This window comes from Panthera onca, chromosome C1 (genome assembly GCF_046562875.1).
Source record: "Panthera onca isolate mPanOnc1 chromosome C1, mPanOnc1 haplotype 2, whole genome shotgun sequence".
Lineage (NCBI taxonomy): Eukaryota > Metazoa > Chordata > Mammalia > Carnivora > Felidae > Panthera > Panthera onca.
Window position 1 is genome coordinate 201,852,670 of NC_138346.1, and position 13,784 is coordinate 201,866,453.

Genomic DNA, 13,784 nt, shown 5'->3' on the forward strand with positions numbered 1-13,784 from the left:
TCCTTTCTCCCCAGAAGGGCTAAGCAGATCCAGTGGAGGGAAGGCAGGCTCCAGCTCAGCCTCAGCTGGTGCAGAAGGGCCTCATGTGCAAGCGTGCCGCGAGCAGGTCCCTGTGCACACAGAGAACCACACGCACATGTGGCCACTTCCCCAACATTCTGCACAAAGCCACTGTGCCCAAACTGGCAGAACTGCGGCCATGAACCCACTTCCATGACACGCCCATACTTAGCAAGGATGCTGGAACCCAGGCAGGCAGCCACATGGTGCGGTCACATTACCGACAGGCATACAGATGTGCTACACTCACCAAGCCGGGCGTGTCAGGACACTATCACATGCATGTGAATCAGGAAGTGACCCACCCACACTGTTTAGAGAAACGCTGGTCCACACAGTTATGCATATGCCAGACATACACCCACATACGTGCGCAATCATACACAGAGGTGCCACACAGGAGACGGCCCGACCGACCTGCCCGTGGGACCAGAGCCTCAGACAATCCCATCTACCAGCCTTGCTCAGACCAAGGACTCAGGCCATATCAAACAGACACGGTGTCAGTGGAATGGGACATTTAATTGTCTCTAAGGGACAAGGAATGCGGGGCCTTTGGCAGAGCCCTGGCTAATGGAACCCACAAAGGTGCCCATCAGCCAGTGCCAGGCAGGGTGGCAGCCTCAGGGCCTGGCTGACAACAGCCAGCACTTGGGCTGTTGCTTAAGACAATTTCTGAGACTAGTGGGTAAGGAATGTTGCCTTTGAATGGGAGAAGAGGGGGCTAAATTAGAGAGGGGGAGGAGGGGGGCTTGGGTTGCGGGGAGAGATTCCAAGGTCGGAAGGCTAGGAATGACAGGGAGTTGGTCACAAGGTCCTTCATGGCCGGCGGTGGCTGCGGGGGGACGTGGTGATGGAGTCCGGTGGGCTCAGGCCAGTTTCAGGAACTCCTGCAGTGTGTTTTGTTCCACAGCCTCCACGAAAAGCTCATAGTCCTAGGTGAGGGGAGGGGAGAGATGGTCAACCTGAGTGCTGGTGTTTTGTCCCAGGTCTGACTGACTTCTGAGTCAGAAGTCCTACACTTCCCCACTCCCAACCCCCGGGGTTCATACCCCACAGTACTGGTCCCCGTTGACAATCTGGGGTGGGGTGGCCTTGGGGTTGCCCGCCAAGGCTCGCATCTCATCCCGCAGGGCGTTGTCCTGGGAGATGTCCACTAGCTGGTACTGGATGCGCTTCCCATCCAGGATGCGGGTCACCTCGCTCTGCTGGGACTTGATCTGGGGGTAGAGGGCGGGCAGGGGTTAGTGAGCAGGCTGGAGGATTTACGGGGGAAACCTGGGCAGAATGACAGGGACTGTGGCCAGTAGTTTTTGTGTCCCTCCACACCCTGGGCGAGGGTTCTGGCCACTAGGGAGTTAGGAGGATGAGTCAGGTTTGCAGCGGGGCAGGATGAAAAGAGGGACCACCATGCGGAGGGGAGTCAGAACGAAGGGAAGTGGGATAAAGTTCAGTGGAGAGAACCTGGAACTCAGCGAGGGGAAGGCAGGGCAGGCCTTGGTGGAGGCAGGTTAAGGGGCCACCCCTGCCTAGGTACACACAAAGTGGGGGAGAGGAACAGCACGATCAGGACGTGATTGGGGTCGCAGGGGGGTTGCAGAGAGTGCGTGTCCGAGAGATGGGATGGGCGCGGGCAGCTCGTCCTGGGGCTGCTAAGGATCCAGGATGCCCAACGGAGGGGTTCAAGGCACAGACTCGGGGCCCGAGTTGGGACTCGACCCAGGAGGCCGAGCCCCGCACCTTCTCGCCCCCCGCTCCGCCCTGGGGGCGGGTCACGGGCGCCGGGCCGTAGCGCCCGGACTCCGCCGCCCGAGCTTTCACCCGGGGCGTGCACTCACTTCGCGGGAGCCGGTGACCGACGTGCTGTAGACGCGCAGGCCGCTCATGCTGCGGGTGGACTGGCAAGCCGACAAGCGGACGGATGGCTGGCTGTAGCGGCAGCCGCACGGCCTGGAGACGACGCCGCCGCGCTCGGGAGCGGTTTCCTTCCTGCTCTGCCCGCGAGTCACCGCTCTCAGGACCAATGGGCGGCGCGGGCAGGCGTGCGGCCGGGGCGGAGCCTGCGCGACCCCGCCCCGCGCGCCGCTGCCCCCTCCCCTCCCCCTCAGTGACGGGGCGAGCCGAGGACCCCAGTGCTGCGCGAGGCCGTCCCCTCCCGCGCCTTCCCTGATCTGGGGTTCGGCGTGAGGTGGGGGGAGGGGGCTGGTGGCCGGAAAGGCCAGGGAGGGCCTGGGTGACGGCTTGGCAAAGGCCTTTTCAGCGTCGCCCGGGTTTGCTGCACCCAGCTACCCACCCTCAGCGCCACGATAGCACGGTGCAGCTGGAGCTTTGAAGGCTTGGGCTGTTTTGAAACCTATAGTTCCTTGGCTGGGGAATCTTGCTCCAAGGGACCCCTTCCCACAGTCCCGGGGTGACACTCACACATGGCTAACCCCATGGCACACCAAAGCAGGGACAGCCCCTGCTGGGAGATTTCCCCACAAGTTCCTCTCTACTCAGGCAAGTCTAGACAAGGAAGGGTGGTGGCCGGAGACAGGGCCACACCCTCAAGGCACCAGATGGAGGCCAAGGTAAGAGTTTGCTAGCTCTAGAACGGGTGGAGGCAGCAGTTGGTCGGGACTCCGGGGAGCCCGGCCCGCCCTTGTTCAAGATCCGCAGCTGGTCTCAGGGTGGCCCTAGCTCAACTCCAACCCCAGATGGCATTCTAAAGCTGCTCCTGCTCCCAGAAAAAATCCAGGGGGTGGAGAGACTCATCAGCCCAAATCGGGCTCAGCTGTCTGTCTGGGGTTGGCCAGGACTGCCCTCACAGGCCCCCCACCCCACCCCCGGGCTCAAATAGCAGCCCAGAAAGACCACCTTAGCTCCGTGAGGCAAACAGGGCCCTGCCTGGCTCCAGGGAAGCCACTTCCTCACAGCAACCTAGAAGCAGACTTCCTCTCAGAGACTTACTGAAACTCTTTCCAAAGACAGACTTGCTCAATGACTCAGGGCAGCTTCACCCAATAGAAAGTAGTGTCAGAAGAGATCTTATTTGTCCCCATAGAGAACACCAGAGGAGCGGAAGTGGTAGAAACAGACGAGAGGCTGGACCTGCCAAAGGTCCCTCCTTGCTGCTGTCTGGGGAACTTGGCTAAACACCCGGGCCTTGGCTCCAATAAGGCAAAATGAGGGGTGGAGTAAGGGATGGTGATAATGGGGATAGAAAACTGAGGAGTTTGTTAAATATTTTATTTTGTAATCAAAATAGGCAATACAAACCAGTTGACATAACAAGGATTCATATAAATAACTGCTTATAAACTTTGAGGAAAAATACCCGTGAGCATGGTGGCTGGGCTCCCAACACAGGGTGGAGACCAACCAGGCAGCTCTGCTTTTAGGAGGCAGGAAGGAGCCCAGAGGCTGAGGGGATGGCTGGGTGGGGCTGCTCTGAATGGAAGGGATACATCACTCCATAAATAAGACACAAAATTGTAAAAACACTTAACGAGTCTCATTCAGACCCAAGAATGAGGTCCAGGATGCTTCTCTGACAGCTCAAAGCTTAGCAACAAACTCAGTGGCTGGCTCTGAACTGCTCAGTGCTCCTCCATACCCTTACAAAGCCTTGGCTTGGCCTGGCTCCAGATCTAGAGGAGGCCTGGGGCCAGCCCAACAACCGGATACAAACAATTGTGTTCTGAGATGCTCCATACATGAGGAGGCAAGAGAAAATAGAAAGCACAGGGTCCCCAAAGGCCCCAGAGAAACAAAACCCACCAAATACGGAAAGCTAGAACTTAGAGCCAAGCTATACCGGGTACTCTGAACTTTCAAAGGGGCCCCAGAGCAATAAAGGGAAAAGACCCTGCCCCTAAACAAAAGAGAGGCACAAATCAGGACTGGGCTCTGGCCTCAGCCCCAGGAGGAGGAGGTGAGTAGCTTGACAGTTGCCCTGTGGCAATATGAGGGAAAATCCTGCCCAAACCCAGAACCATAGAGAAGAGTTTACAAGGGGGCTACCTGGATGGCCTGAGAACAAAGGAGAAGGGAGCTGTGCTAACCACATGGCCAGGGCCCCATGGGACAGAGCAGCTGGAGAATGGGGTATCCTGTAAAATGGCATGACAGCTCAGATTAAGGAGACCTGGATACAATCCCTAGGCCAATTCTAGTGGGTGCTTTGCTAATAAACAGATCACCCTGAGGCATCTGTGAGAACAAGAGTCCTGAGGAAGCAGCAGTGGGACCAGGCCAAAGAATACCCCGAAAGCCAACTTAGATCCCAGGCAGGCTAGCCGACTGGTCTGAGAATTCTCACATGGCCACTGTGACTGGTACTCAGCCTTTCCAGTGGACATCAGCAGGACCAAAGTATGGAGTGGGAATGAACGTGGATCCATCCAGAGGATGGAAAAGGGAAGTGAGCAGCCTGTTTACCTTTGACGTCAGCCTGGGGCTGGGAACAGTCTGTGAGGACTTATCAGTTAACCTGCAAAAGTTAATTAGTAACTCACCCTCAAAGGGTAAATCAGTATGACAGGACAAATGCAATCCAACAAGGCAAAGCCAGTGTGGGGCAGGGCAGGCACAGTTCCTTAATCAGCCCTTGGCCCCAGATGCAGGTTCTTACCCCCCTCCATCCCTTCTCTCTGGGAATAGCAGCAAATAGGAGGCAAGAGATTGTCAGGGCAGGACCTGCAAGACTGGGCTCTCAGCAGACCAGATCTTCCCTGGGGAAACGGAGTCTATGCCACCCCCAGCATTCCTCACTGAGTGACACAGTTTTCTCCCATATCCTGGGCATATCTGTCTGACATGGTGGTCCTTAAGTCCTCGATGTCACGGCGCAGCTGTTGAACCTCTTCTAGTTTCCTCCTGATCACATCTGGCTTCTGCAAATCTAGTTGAATCCCTGGGTGCTGTGCAGCTGGGGAGAAGAGCATTTCAAGAGAATGTTAGTGAGTCAGTTAGGAGATGCTTTCAATGGAGGGGGTGGTATGGATATGCAGTACTTTGAGACCCATGGTCTTAAAACACATGTTTTTAAAAAAGTAGATGGGGATAGTGGGCTGAAAACTTGCTAAGGGCCATTTTCTGTTTGTCCCGCATTCAAGTACCCATTAAGGATGACTGCTTCCAAAACAGATTTACTGAGTATCTACTTTGCAAAACACATAAACTCCCAGGGGCAGTGACCAGGTCTACAGAGCCTTGATCACCCAAAGGATGGGAAAACTGGATGGGGGTGACAGAAGAATGAAAGCCACTCTCTCCTGTGTCCCAGACTGGCCTGAGGACTCACAGTGAATGCCCAGGAGCAGGGAGAGATTGGGGTCATGGCCCTGGGCCCTCTGGGTCACAATGCTACAGACAGCCTGCAGATCTTGAAGGCAAGTGGCCAACTCCTGGTGCAGTTCAAATGCCAGCTGGGCTGTATCTGGTGAAGATGGAGACCCTGGTTGGGCTTGACGCAGGTGTTCCTGGAGTGTCAGATTCTTCTCGATCAGGTCCTGGTTCTGAACTGAAAGCTGAGCAGACAGATGGGCAAACACATTAACCCAAAGCCCAGGGAAGGGCAGACTATTTATACATGTACGTGAATACACGAGTCACAGGGGATATTGCCCCCTCCCCACCACTACCAACAGGCTTAGCACTCCCCCTATTCCCAAAACTGGGCCTAAGTTCTCCTGCAGGTAGGTCAGGCCCATAGGGTTCCAGTACTGGAGTCTCCCCAGCAGACTCTGAGTCATCAGCCTCCAGGTTTCTGTTCAGGAACCAGAGAAGATACTCCCGCCCCTCGGAACTCTATCTGAAGGCAGTCCCTCAGCCAACTCTGTTAACCAGGCTATTAGAGGAGGCTTAACGTGAACTGTGAAATCTGAGGAGACACTGGTTTCAATCTCTCCCTGCCACCCTGACAAAAGTGGCCACCAGCCAGCCTGATCAGAGTGTGTCAGAGGAATAAAGGGGGCAAGAAAGACAACAATACAGCTAGTGGCCACTGGGTGGGGGCCTGAGGGAGCTAGGAACCTGGAGGACACAGCACTGGAATGTGCCCTGCTTGCATTTTTACACCTTCACCTCAGTAGAATCAGGCTTTTCTACAAAGACCAGCTATTCATGTATGCCTGTGTCTCCTTCTCTCTCTCTCCCTGAACAGCTTAACCCATTTTCCCCTCCCTCCCTCTATTCTGTTTTAAAAACACTGAATAGAGTTCTTCTTCCAGTCCCAGCCTTTCACGTACACTGGCCATGTGACAATCCCAGCTCTGAGAGACTCCTTCCTAGGTCAGTGAACTTGGTCACCCCTTGCTGACAGCTCTGTATACTCCATGAGGACCACCGAGCTCTCAGTCTTCTTGAACCCTTCCTCCCCAACGCCACAAACCTGTGGCTAAAGGAAAACAAAGGGAGAGAGACTGACTTCTTGCATCCAAAACACATTCCTGGGTAAATATGGCCTAAGATGGGATTACGACCTTTAACAGAAAGGATGATGTGGCGTCCCTTTCTATTCTTCTGCCAAAAACAGTTGTTCAGCAGGGACCTCTCAAACATGAGGGCTCTTGTGGGAGTAGGGATGGGGAAGGTACACTGAGAAATCAGGCTTGCGGAGGCAGTACCACGAGGCCCAGATGCTGCTGCTCACCTCTTTCACAGCTGTGCGAAGCTGCTGCAGGGCTGTCTCCCTCCGCTGGGCCTCCTCTTTCAGGGCCTGGCTTGCTCCTTCTTCCTGAGCCACCTCCTGCTCTAGGCTCTGAATCCCAGGGCAAGGAGTGGTAGGATTGCACATGAGGAGTAACAAATCTGGTTTAGACCATGTCACCTCTGGCCTGGACTATATAGTAAAGCCCCACCCCGCCCATACACGGCTTAGAGATTATCTTAGAAAAGCCCTGATCTGCTACTTCCCTTTGAAACCCTCCTATAGTTGCTGACCAATTAGAGGTCAGCTCCTCAGCAGGGCATTCCAGACTAGTCTGGCCCTTACCTACTTTTCTAGCCACATCTCTTTTCACCTTCCACACAGCCTCTACTCCAGCCACATCAAATGACTGCACAGCCTTCATTCCCAAAGGCTCCAGCTTCAAACTTGCTCACTCTCCTTCCCCTTTGTCTAGGCTACTCTTCTGCTCTATAACCCAGGAAACCTTCAAGGCCCACCTGAGCCTTCCTTAATCCGCAAATCAGATTCTATTAATCCTACTCTCGCCCTGCTACTCATACTTCCATCGTGGCTCGAGTACACTTGTTGGCAGTGCACATGGTTCCCCCCCCCCCCCCCATAACTTTCTTGAGGGCAAGAAATGTCTATTCAGTTGAGTTCAGTACTTATTGAACACTGTGACAGGCACTGAGGATACTGAAAAGAATACCAAACAATACCAGTCTTTGAGGAGCCCACAGCCAAAGCCCTTGAGAATACTGTGTATTAAATGCTTCTGACAGAGATAAGGGGTAGGAGTGCTCCCACAGTCACCTAATCTAGTTAGGAGGGAGAGGGGGAGAGGGAGAGGGAGAGGGAGAGGGAGAGGGAGAGGGAGAGGGAGAGAGAGAGAGAGAGAGAGAGTGTGTGTGTGTAGGGATGGTCAGGGTCAGGGAGAGGGAGGTATTTATGTTTGTTATTTTTTGCCTCTCATTCTATTCATTCCAACTCCCCTCCCCCAATTTTGAAACTTATTTGAATAAAGTATTTAAAAATTTTCTGAATTTTCCCATTTTGTATTAATAAAAAACTGCCAAAGGAGAACGTCTCATCACCATGAAATACCCAAGGTGACAGTTTTGAATCTGCTTGATTCCAGCAAATTCATCTGATATTTTAATTTGCCTGAGAAGTTTCATCGTGGGTAAATGTAAAAGGTGGGGCTTTTTTGGGGCGTCTGGATGGCTCAGTTGGTTGAGCTTCTTACTTTGGCTCAGGTCATGATCTTGCAGCTCATGAGTTTGAACCCTGCATTGGGCTTTGTGCTGACAACTCAGAGCTTGGCACCTGCTTCAGATTATCTCTCCATCTCTCTGTCCCTCTCCCACTCGCGTACTCTCTCTTAAATATAAATAAAATATTTAAAACATATATATATATTTTTAAAAAGTTGGGCTTTTTCAACCTTTTTGAGAGCTGAGGGTTTCAGGGTATGTATTTGAGACACATTAAAAGCTCTACTAGGAACCTGGGATTTTAAATGGATATAAACACTCACTAGGCTTGACTATCTTCTTATAGGACTTGAAATAGGGGAACTAGACAGACACAGCCCAACCTACATGATGGCAAAGGCAGGACTGCAGCTTTGAGCTGCTCTCAGAGTGAGTGGATTTCACAGTTTTGATGAGAAAACCTCTTTTGGAGTCCAAAGAGAACCTGAGTGCACCTGCTTTACCTAAGGTTTTTTGGAGAACCCAATTAAGGACACCTCCCTACTCTGGCCCAAAATAGAAACCAGGAGTTGTCTTTAGTTTTTCCTTATTCTCTAACCCCCTACATCTTGTCAGTCACTGATTCCTCTTAATTCCACTTCCTAAAATTCACTTGAATCTGTCCCTCACAGCTTCTTCTCCTTGCTATGCTGCCAGGTTCCTTCATCATCTCTCACCAGGATTTCTGCAATAATCCACCAGCCTCCAGCCTTGTTTCTCTCCAAGTGCCAATCTTTCCACACTCAAGCCTGAGTTGCAAATCTGACTACCTCACACCCAAATTACATTCTATTCACACTGTCAATATGGAGCCCGATGTAGGGATTGAGCCCATGAACTGTGAGATCATGACCTGAGCCAAAATTGAGTTAGACTCTTAACCGAACGAGCCACCGAAGCGCTCTGTGTGCTAGTCCTTCTATCTGGAATTCTAAAACCAAAGTATTCAGCTCTTCTTTGCCTAGCTAACTTTTCCTCCTTGTTCCAGGCTCATGATCTCCAGAAACCCTTCCTTAACCTGCCCTGCTCTCACTGACTCTTCTATGCTCCCCCAAAGCAGCAAGGACATTGTTCTCATAATACTATGCTAAAACCTCTTCCCCACAAGATTGTAGGTTAAAAGCACTGATTGGGTCTCATTCTTGCTATACTCCTAACACTGAGCAAATTGTATGACACAGAATATAGAGTTGGCCGAATTCTAGAGATTCCATCAAGTCCTGCTCACCGTGTCATAAGGACACCAGCTCACCTGTACTTGTGAACGCAGCTGATTCATCTTCTGTTGTTGCTTCTCCACAATCTGAAAGGCAAAGTTATCAAGGAAGGCTATAAGCACAGGCTGATGGTAAGGTCAGAGGGCAAGAGGCTACATCAGGCTCTATGGTCTATTAGTGCCACTGTGGCTATAGCCAATCAATAGTGAAACCAGGGTGAAGGCAATTTAGCTCTACTTACAGAAAAAAACCCAGATTCCCTATCCTAGCTAGCTAGCTTCACACTTCTGTACTCTACTCACAAAGAGGTTTAAACAGGAATGTAATGTGGACTATGACCACTACTGGGATGAAGTGGGGAATTCACTCTGATAACTGTGGGCCAGTAGAATAAACTTTATATATAACCAGTGTACATTTTGGTTCTTTAGTAGAGGACAGGACCAAAAATTCAGTTTAATGAAGTCTGGCCTATCCAGAGCTGTGATGAATGCTATTATTTATAGCTTTGGTCACAAGGCTGTTCAAGGAGAGACCATGAATAGGCCATTTCCTGTCCTTTGAGACCTCAGGTATTCTCTGAACCATTTCTGGGGTTTATTTATTTATTTTGAGAGAGCAAGTAGGGGAGGGGCAGAGAGCGGGGGGAGAGAGAGAGAATCCCAAGCAGGCTCTGTGCTGTCAGCACAGAGCGCAAGCGGGGCTCAATCTGATGAGCTGAAAGATCATGACCTGAACTGAGATCAAGAGTCGGACACTTAAACAACTGAGCCACCCAGATGCCCCTCTGGGTCTTTTTTTTTTTAACCTACCTATCAGTCTCACTAATAGGTTTGGACTCTTTCTTCTCTGCTAAATTAGGGCCACTTTGCCAGTTAGAACTCTGCCCAATGCAAGAGGTTCTGTGTGGGGCCTAAGCCATGAATGAAGTGCACCAAGCATCAGTGTACCATTTTGGAGCATCTAGCTTGGATGTTCAAAAGCATATCCTCTCCTAATTCTGCTTGCCTGTTGTAAGAATAAATATCTAAAATGCAAACTTATTATGCAGGGATGACTTCTCAGAAAAGAGAGGAAAGTTCTGGGTAATGCATCTTAGGTGGCCCAGGGCCAGAAATTCATGGTTCCTTCCCAGTACACAATCTTCTCTTCCTTCTCAGCCTGCCCTCTATTACAGCCTGGACACACTCAGTCACCTTTCGGAGGGAATCACATTCTTTCTGCCAGGACTCCATTTCCACTTTTGGACCTTCTCCCTGTTGGGCTGGACCTTCTCCACTGGCCTCCTCCACACACTGCTTATCTTGCAGGCTGAAAGACAGTGGCCTCTTTAAGAATTTTGAAGTCAGGCAGATGTGGCTTTGACTCCTGATTCTATTATTTATTGTACGTTTGGGGTAAGACACTCAGGCCCTTCCAAGCCATATCTGGGGATAACGTGTTAGGTCTGTTGTAACATAGGGTGTACCACACACAAGTTGCCTAGCTTATGTTAGTTCTCTTCCCTAGAGGCCAGCATCTATCCACTCTTCCACCAATTCTCTACCTGCCCAATGCTCTTTTATATTTGTTTTGATATTTAAAAATAAACACTCATCACATGTATTTAGATTATAAAAGTCATACATGTATACTGTAGAAATTTTGGAAAACAAAATCTTTTTTTCTTGGCACACATAGTCTGGGGCAGGGTCAACTTTGACCCCAACCTCTCTTCTGACTCCAACCGAAGGTCTCCTCCAATGGATCCCCACAATCACTTTCATTATGGCTCATCTGCTGAGACAAACAACAGGGTCACTATGGTTGAATTTGGGATGAGAAATCCAATCCATCCCATTAGAAACTGGATTTGGTCCAAGAGGCTGTCGAAACACAGCCATCACATTTTCAGAAACTGCAATTGATATGGAAGAGGCTCTCAAAATACCCTGAGAGTACATTATGGCATCTTGTTTTGTTCTTAGAACCTGTTGTGGCAATCGAGAACAATCCCTAGGGCTGAAGAGAAACAGATGTTCCTAGTAGCCTTTAGCTTACAAGGTTCAAAATGTAGATCACCCCCCACCCTCCACCCTTAACATCAGGATCTGCTTTTGCAAATATACAGTTAACTAATTTCCCAGTATATAAAGTGGTTCCCTTCGCTCAACACATACATACTCAAGGATTACTATCCATTATTATTATTATTATTATTATTATTGTTATTATTATGCCAGGCACTGGGTTGGACCTTCTAAAGGATACAATGACAAACCCCCACTGCACTACTACACCCTCCACTCTCCATCTCAAAGACCTATTCCTTGCCCATAAGCAGCTATCCTATTATTCATATTCCAAAGAAACGAAGCTCAGAAAAGTAAAGTGGTTTGCTCTAAGTCACACAGGTAGTAAGTAGGATAGACCTAACTCTCCACTCCTTTCCTCAACTACACAAGGGTATTTATTTACCTATGTCTACTGGAGAATTCTGCTCCTCTCTGTCTCAGGCTTTCCAGTTGACCCTCCTTCTCTCTGCAGGCTGCCTGGGTTTCCTCCAGCAAACTCTCCAGCTCGGTTACTCTCTCCTGCAGCTCTGTACTCTTCAATTCAGAATCCTTAAGCTGAGAGACAGGATCCCATACTTACGGTCAATAAGCCAAGGAATACTGCGTATCTCAAAAAAATGTGCAGTCCAATTGCAAATTGGACAGATGTGAGTCTGGACTTGACTCCTTTGGGTTTTTCCTTTAGGAAGCCACAGGGTAACTGCATACAGCAGAGGCTGAGGAAGTCCCCCGCTTGGCCACTCCTTGCTAGCCCCAGGTATGCCCAGACATTGCTGCTACCTGCTGGCTCTGCTTCTGATGATCTTCCAGGGTGGGCAGGTCAGCCAGGTAACGCTCCAAGGTCTCAATACGCTGCTGCTTCTCCCGGTTCTGCTCTGATTCCTTCTGACATTTCTTTTTCAAATTATTGATATGTTTATCACGACCCTTGACCTAAGGAAAGAAGTCAAGAATCTGTCTCCACTGACTCCTCTAGGACTCTGAACATCACCTTTTTTTCTGAAATGACCATTGTCTCTGCCCTTAGAGCTAGCTGTAAATGTCGTTCTACTACAATGAAGACAGGGAGCTGTTCAAATTTTGCCATTTGAAATTAGGGCATAAACTGCAGAGTTAACACACCTGAACTTTCCAATCAAGGGTAGGGAAGAAGGGCTCCTTGGGGAGTTTTTAAAAACTGGTAGCACTTCTACATACAGGCATACCTGGGTGACACTGCAGGTTTGGTTCCAGACCACTGCAATAAAGTGAGTATCACAATAAAACACGTCAAATGAATTTTTTGGTTTCCTAGTTCACACAAAAGTTATGTTTACACTATACTGTAGTCTATGAGGTGTGCAATAGCATTGTGTCTAAAAAACAATGTACATGTCTTAATTAAAATATACTTTATTGCTAAAATATGCTGATCATCATCTGAGCTTTCAGCAAGTCTTAATCACAGATCACAGGTCACTAAAACAAACATAATCATAATGAGAAAGTTTGAAATACTGCAAGAATTACCAAAATATAACACAGAGACATGAAATAAGCAAATGCTGTTGGAAAAATGGCACCAAAAGATTTTTATCAAGGCAGGGTTGCCACAAATCTTCAATTTGTAAAAAATGCAGTATTTGAGACACACGATAAAGTGAAGCACAATAAAACAAGGTATGCCTGTAATAAAGAATCCATCTGGTTTTTGTCCTGGGGTTCTGGGAAAAAACTTCTATACTCTTAGGATTTCCCAAACAATAGGAGCATCTTTGTTATTCATAGTGGTCTGGTCTGTTCCAGTGAAATAGGTAATGCTTTCTTCCCTGAACAGAACATGTGATTTAAAGCTAAGCAATCACCTGGAAGGGCTAATGAGACTGTAAACCTCTTGAGAGGAGGAGCTGTGTCCATTTTGCTTATTATTATAGCCCCCACACATAAAAGCCAGAGCTCAGTGCTTGGCACAAAGTGGGCACTCAACCAAGATTTGCTGAATGTACACTTTTTCTCCACTATTATGGTTTTTTCTTTGGCTTATGAAAAAAGGATGCTAGAGAAAGCAGAGAAAAAGTAAGGCATATCTACTGATGTCAAAAGGAGACACAGACCTAATTTAATCCAAAGGTAAGAAAGTACTAAGAGTGGATCCCTGAAAATCAGCCAAAGGCTTTATCCCAGGTATAATCTCTACCCTTTCAAGCTCTAAACCAGTGAGTCTCACATTTTAATATGCATCAGACTCAGCTGGGAAACTTACTGAAAATGCTGATAACCAACTCTGAATTTAAAAAAATGGTGGATTACCCAAAGACCTTTATCTCTTCTTCTAAAACATCTCTCAAATGACAGGAAGGAAATTAGAGTACTAATTTTAAAAAGCTAATAGAGGAAGAGATAAAAGTATATGAGAGATTTCAACGTGTTTACAGAAGATGAAAGTGGACAGGGGATAAATTACTCAAAGAGTTATAACCACAGTGGGCATTACAGACAATTTGGAGAACAATGTGCCCTTCACACCCTCCCAGTACTTCTCAACTCAAAGCACCAGGTACATCTGAGG

The 13,784-nt window shown here is 49.0% G+C and overlaps 2 protein-coding genes across 6 annotated transcripts in view; both read right to left on the reverse strand.

Moving 5' to 3' along the window:
* Positions 1 to 563: 563 nt before the first annotated feature.
* Positions 564 to 2,049, reverse strand: SH3BGRL3 (SH3 domain binding glutamate rich protein like 3). Its single transcript, XM_060623241.2, has 3 exons — positions 1,899 to 2,049; positions 1,113 to 1,280; positions 564 to 995 (listed from the first exon to the last, which is right to left on the reverse strand). The coding sequence occupies exons 1-3, from the start codon at positions 1,944 to 1,946 to the stop codon at positions 930 to 932; spliced, it is 282 nt and encodes a 93-aa protein (XP_060479224.1). The 5' UTR covers positions 1,947 to 2,049; the 3' UTR covers positions 564 to 929.
* A 1,224-nt stretch (positions 2,050 to 3,273) lies between these two features.
* The window catches only part of CEP85 (centrosomal protein 85), a 35,571-nt gene continuing 25,060 nt past the window's right edge, over positions 3,274 to 13,784 (reverse strand). For 4 of the 5 annotated variants that reach the window (XM_060623229.3, XM_060623228.3, XM_078452169.2 and 1 more), the window contains 7 exons: positions 12,017 to 12,169; positions 11,640 to 11,791; positions 10,379 to 10,493; positions 9,218 to 9,268; positions 6,695 to 6,802; positions 5,345 to 5,570; positions 3,274 to 4,969 (listed from right to left, as the gene is read on the reverse strand). In XM_060623229.3, the coding sequence (XP_060479212.1) occupies positions 4,809 to 4,969; positions 5,345 to 5,570; positions 6,695 to 6,802; positions 9,218 to 9,268; positions 10,379 to 10,493; positions 11,640 to 11,791; positions 12,017 to 12,169 (966 nt within the window). In that variant the 3' untranslated portion in view covers positions 3,274 to 4,808. Of the gene's footprint in view, positions 4,970 to 5,344; positions 5,571 to 6,694; positions 6,803 to 9,217; positions 9,269 to 10,378; positions 10,494 to 10,808; positions 10,959 to 11,639; positions 11,792 to 12,016; positions 12,170 to 13,784 lie in introns of those variants that run through there. The other variant, XM_060623232.3, reaches the window with a different exon arrangement.

Coding starts and splice junctions, on each gene's coding strand:
- SH3BGRL3 (XM_060623241.2), bottom strand. CDS start 1,946: ATGAGCGGCCTGCGCGTCTACAGCACGTCGGTCACCGGCTCCCGCGAA. Junction 1,281..1,898: donor CGGTCACCGGCTCCCGCGAA/GTGAGTGCACGC, acceptor CTCTACCCCCAG/ATCAAGTCCCAGCAGAGCGA. Junction 996..1,112: donor ACGGGGACCAGTACTGTGGG/GTATGAACCCCG, acceptor CCCCTCACCTAG/GACTATGAGCTTTTCGTGGA.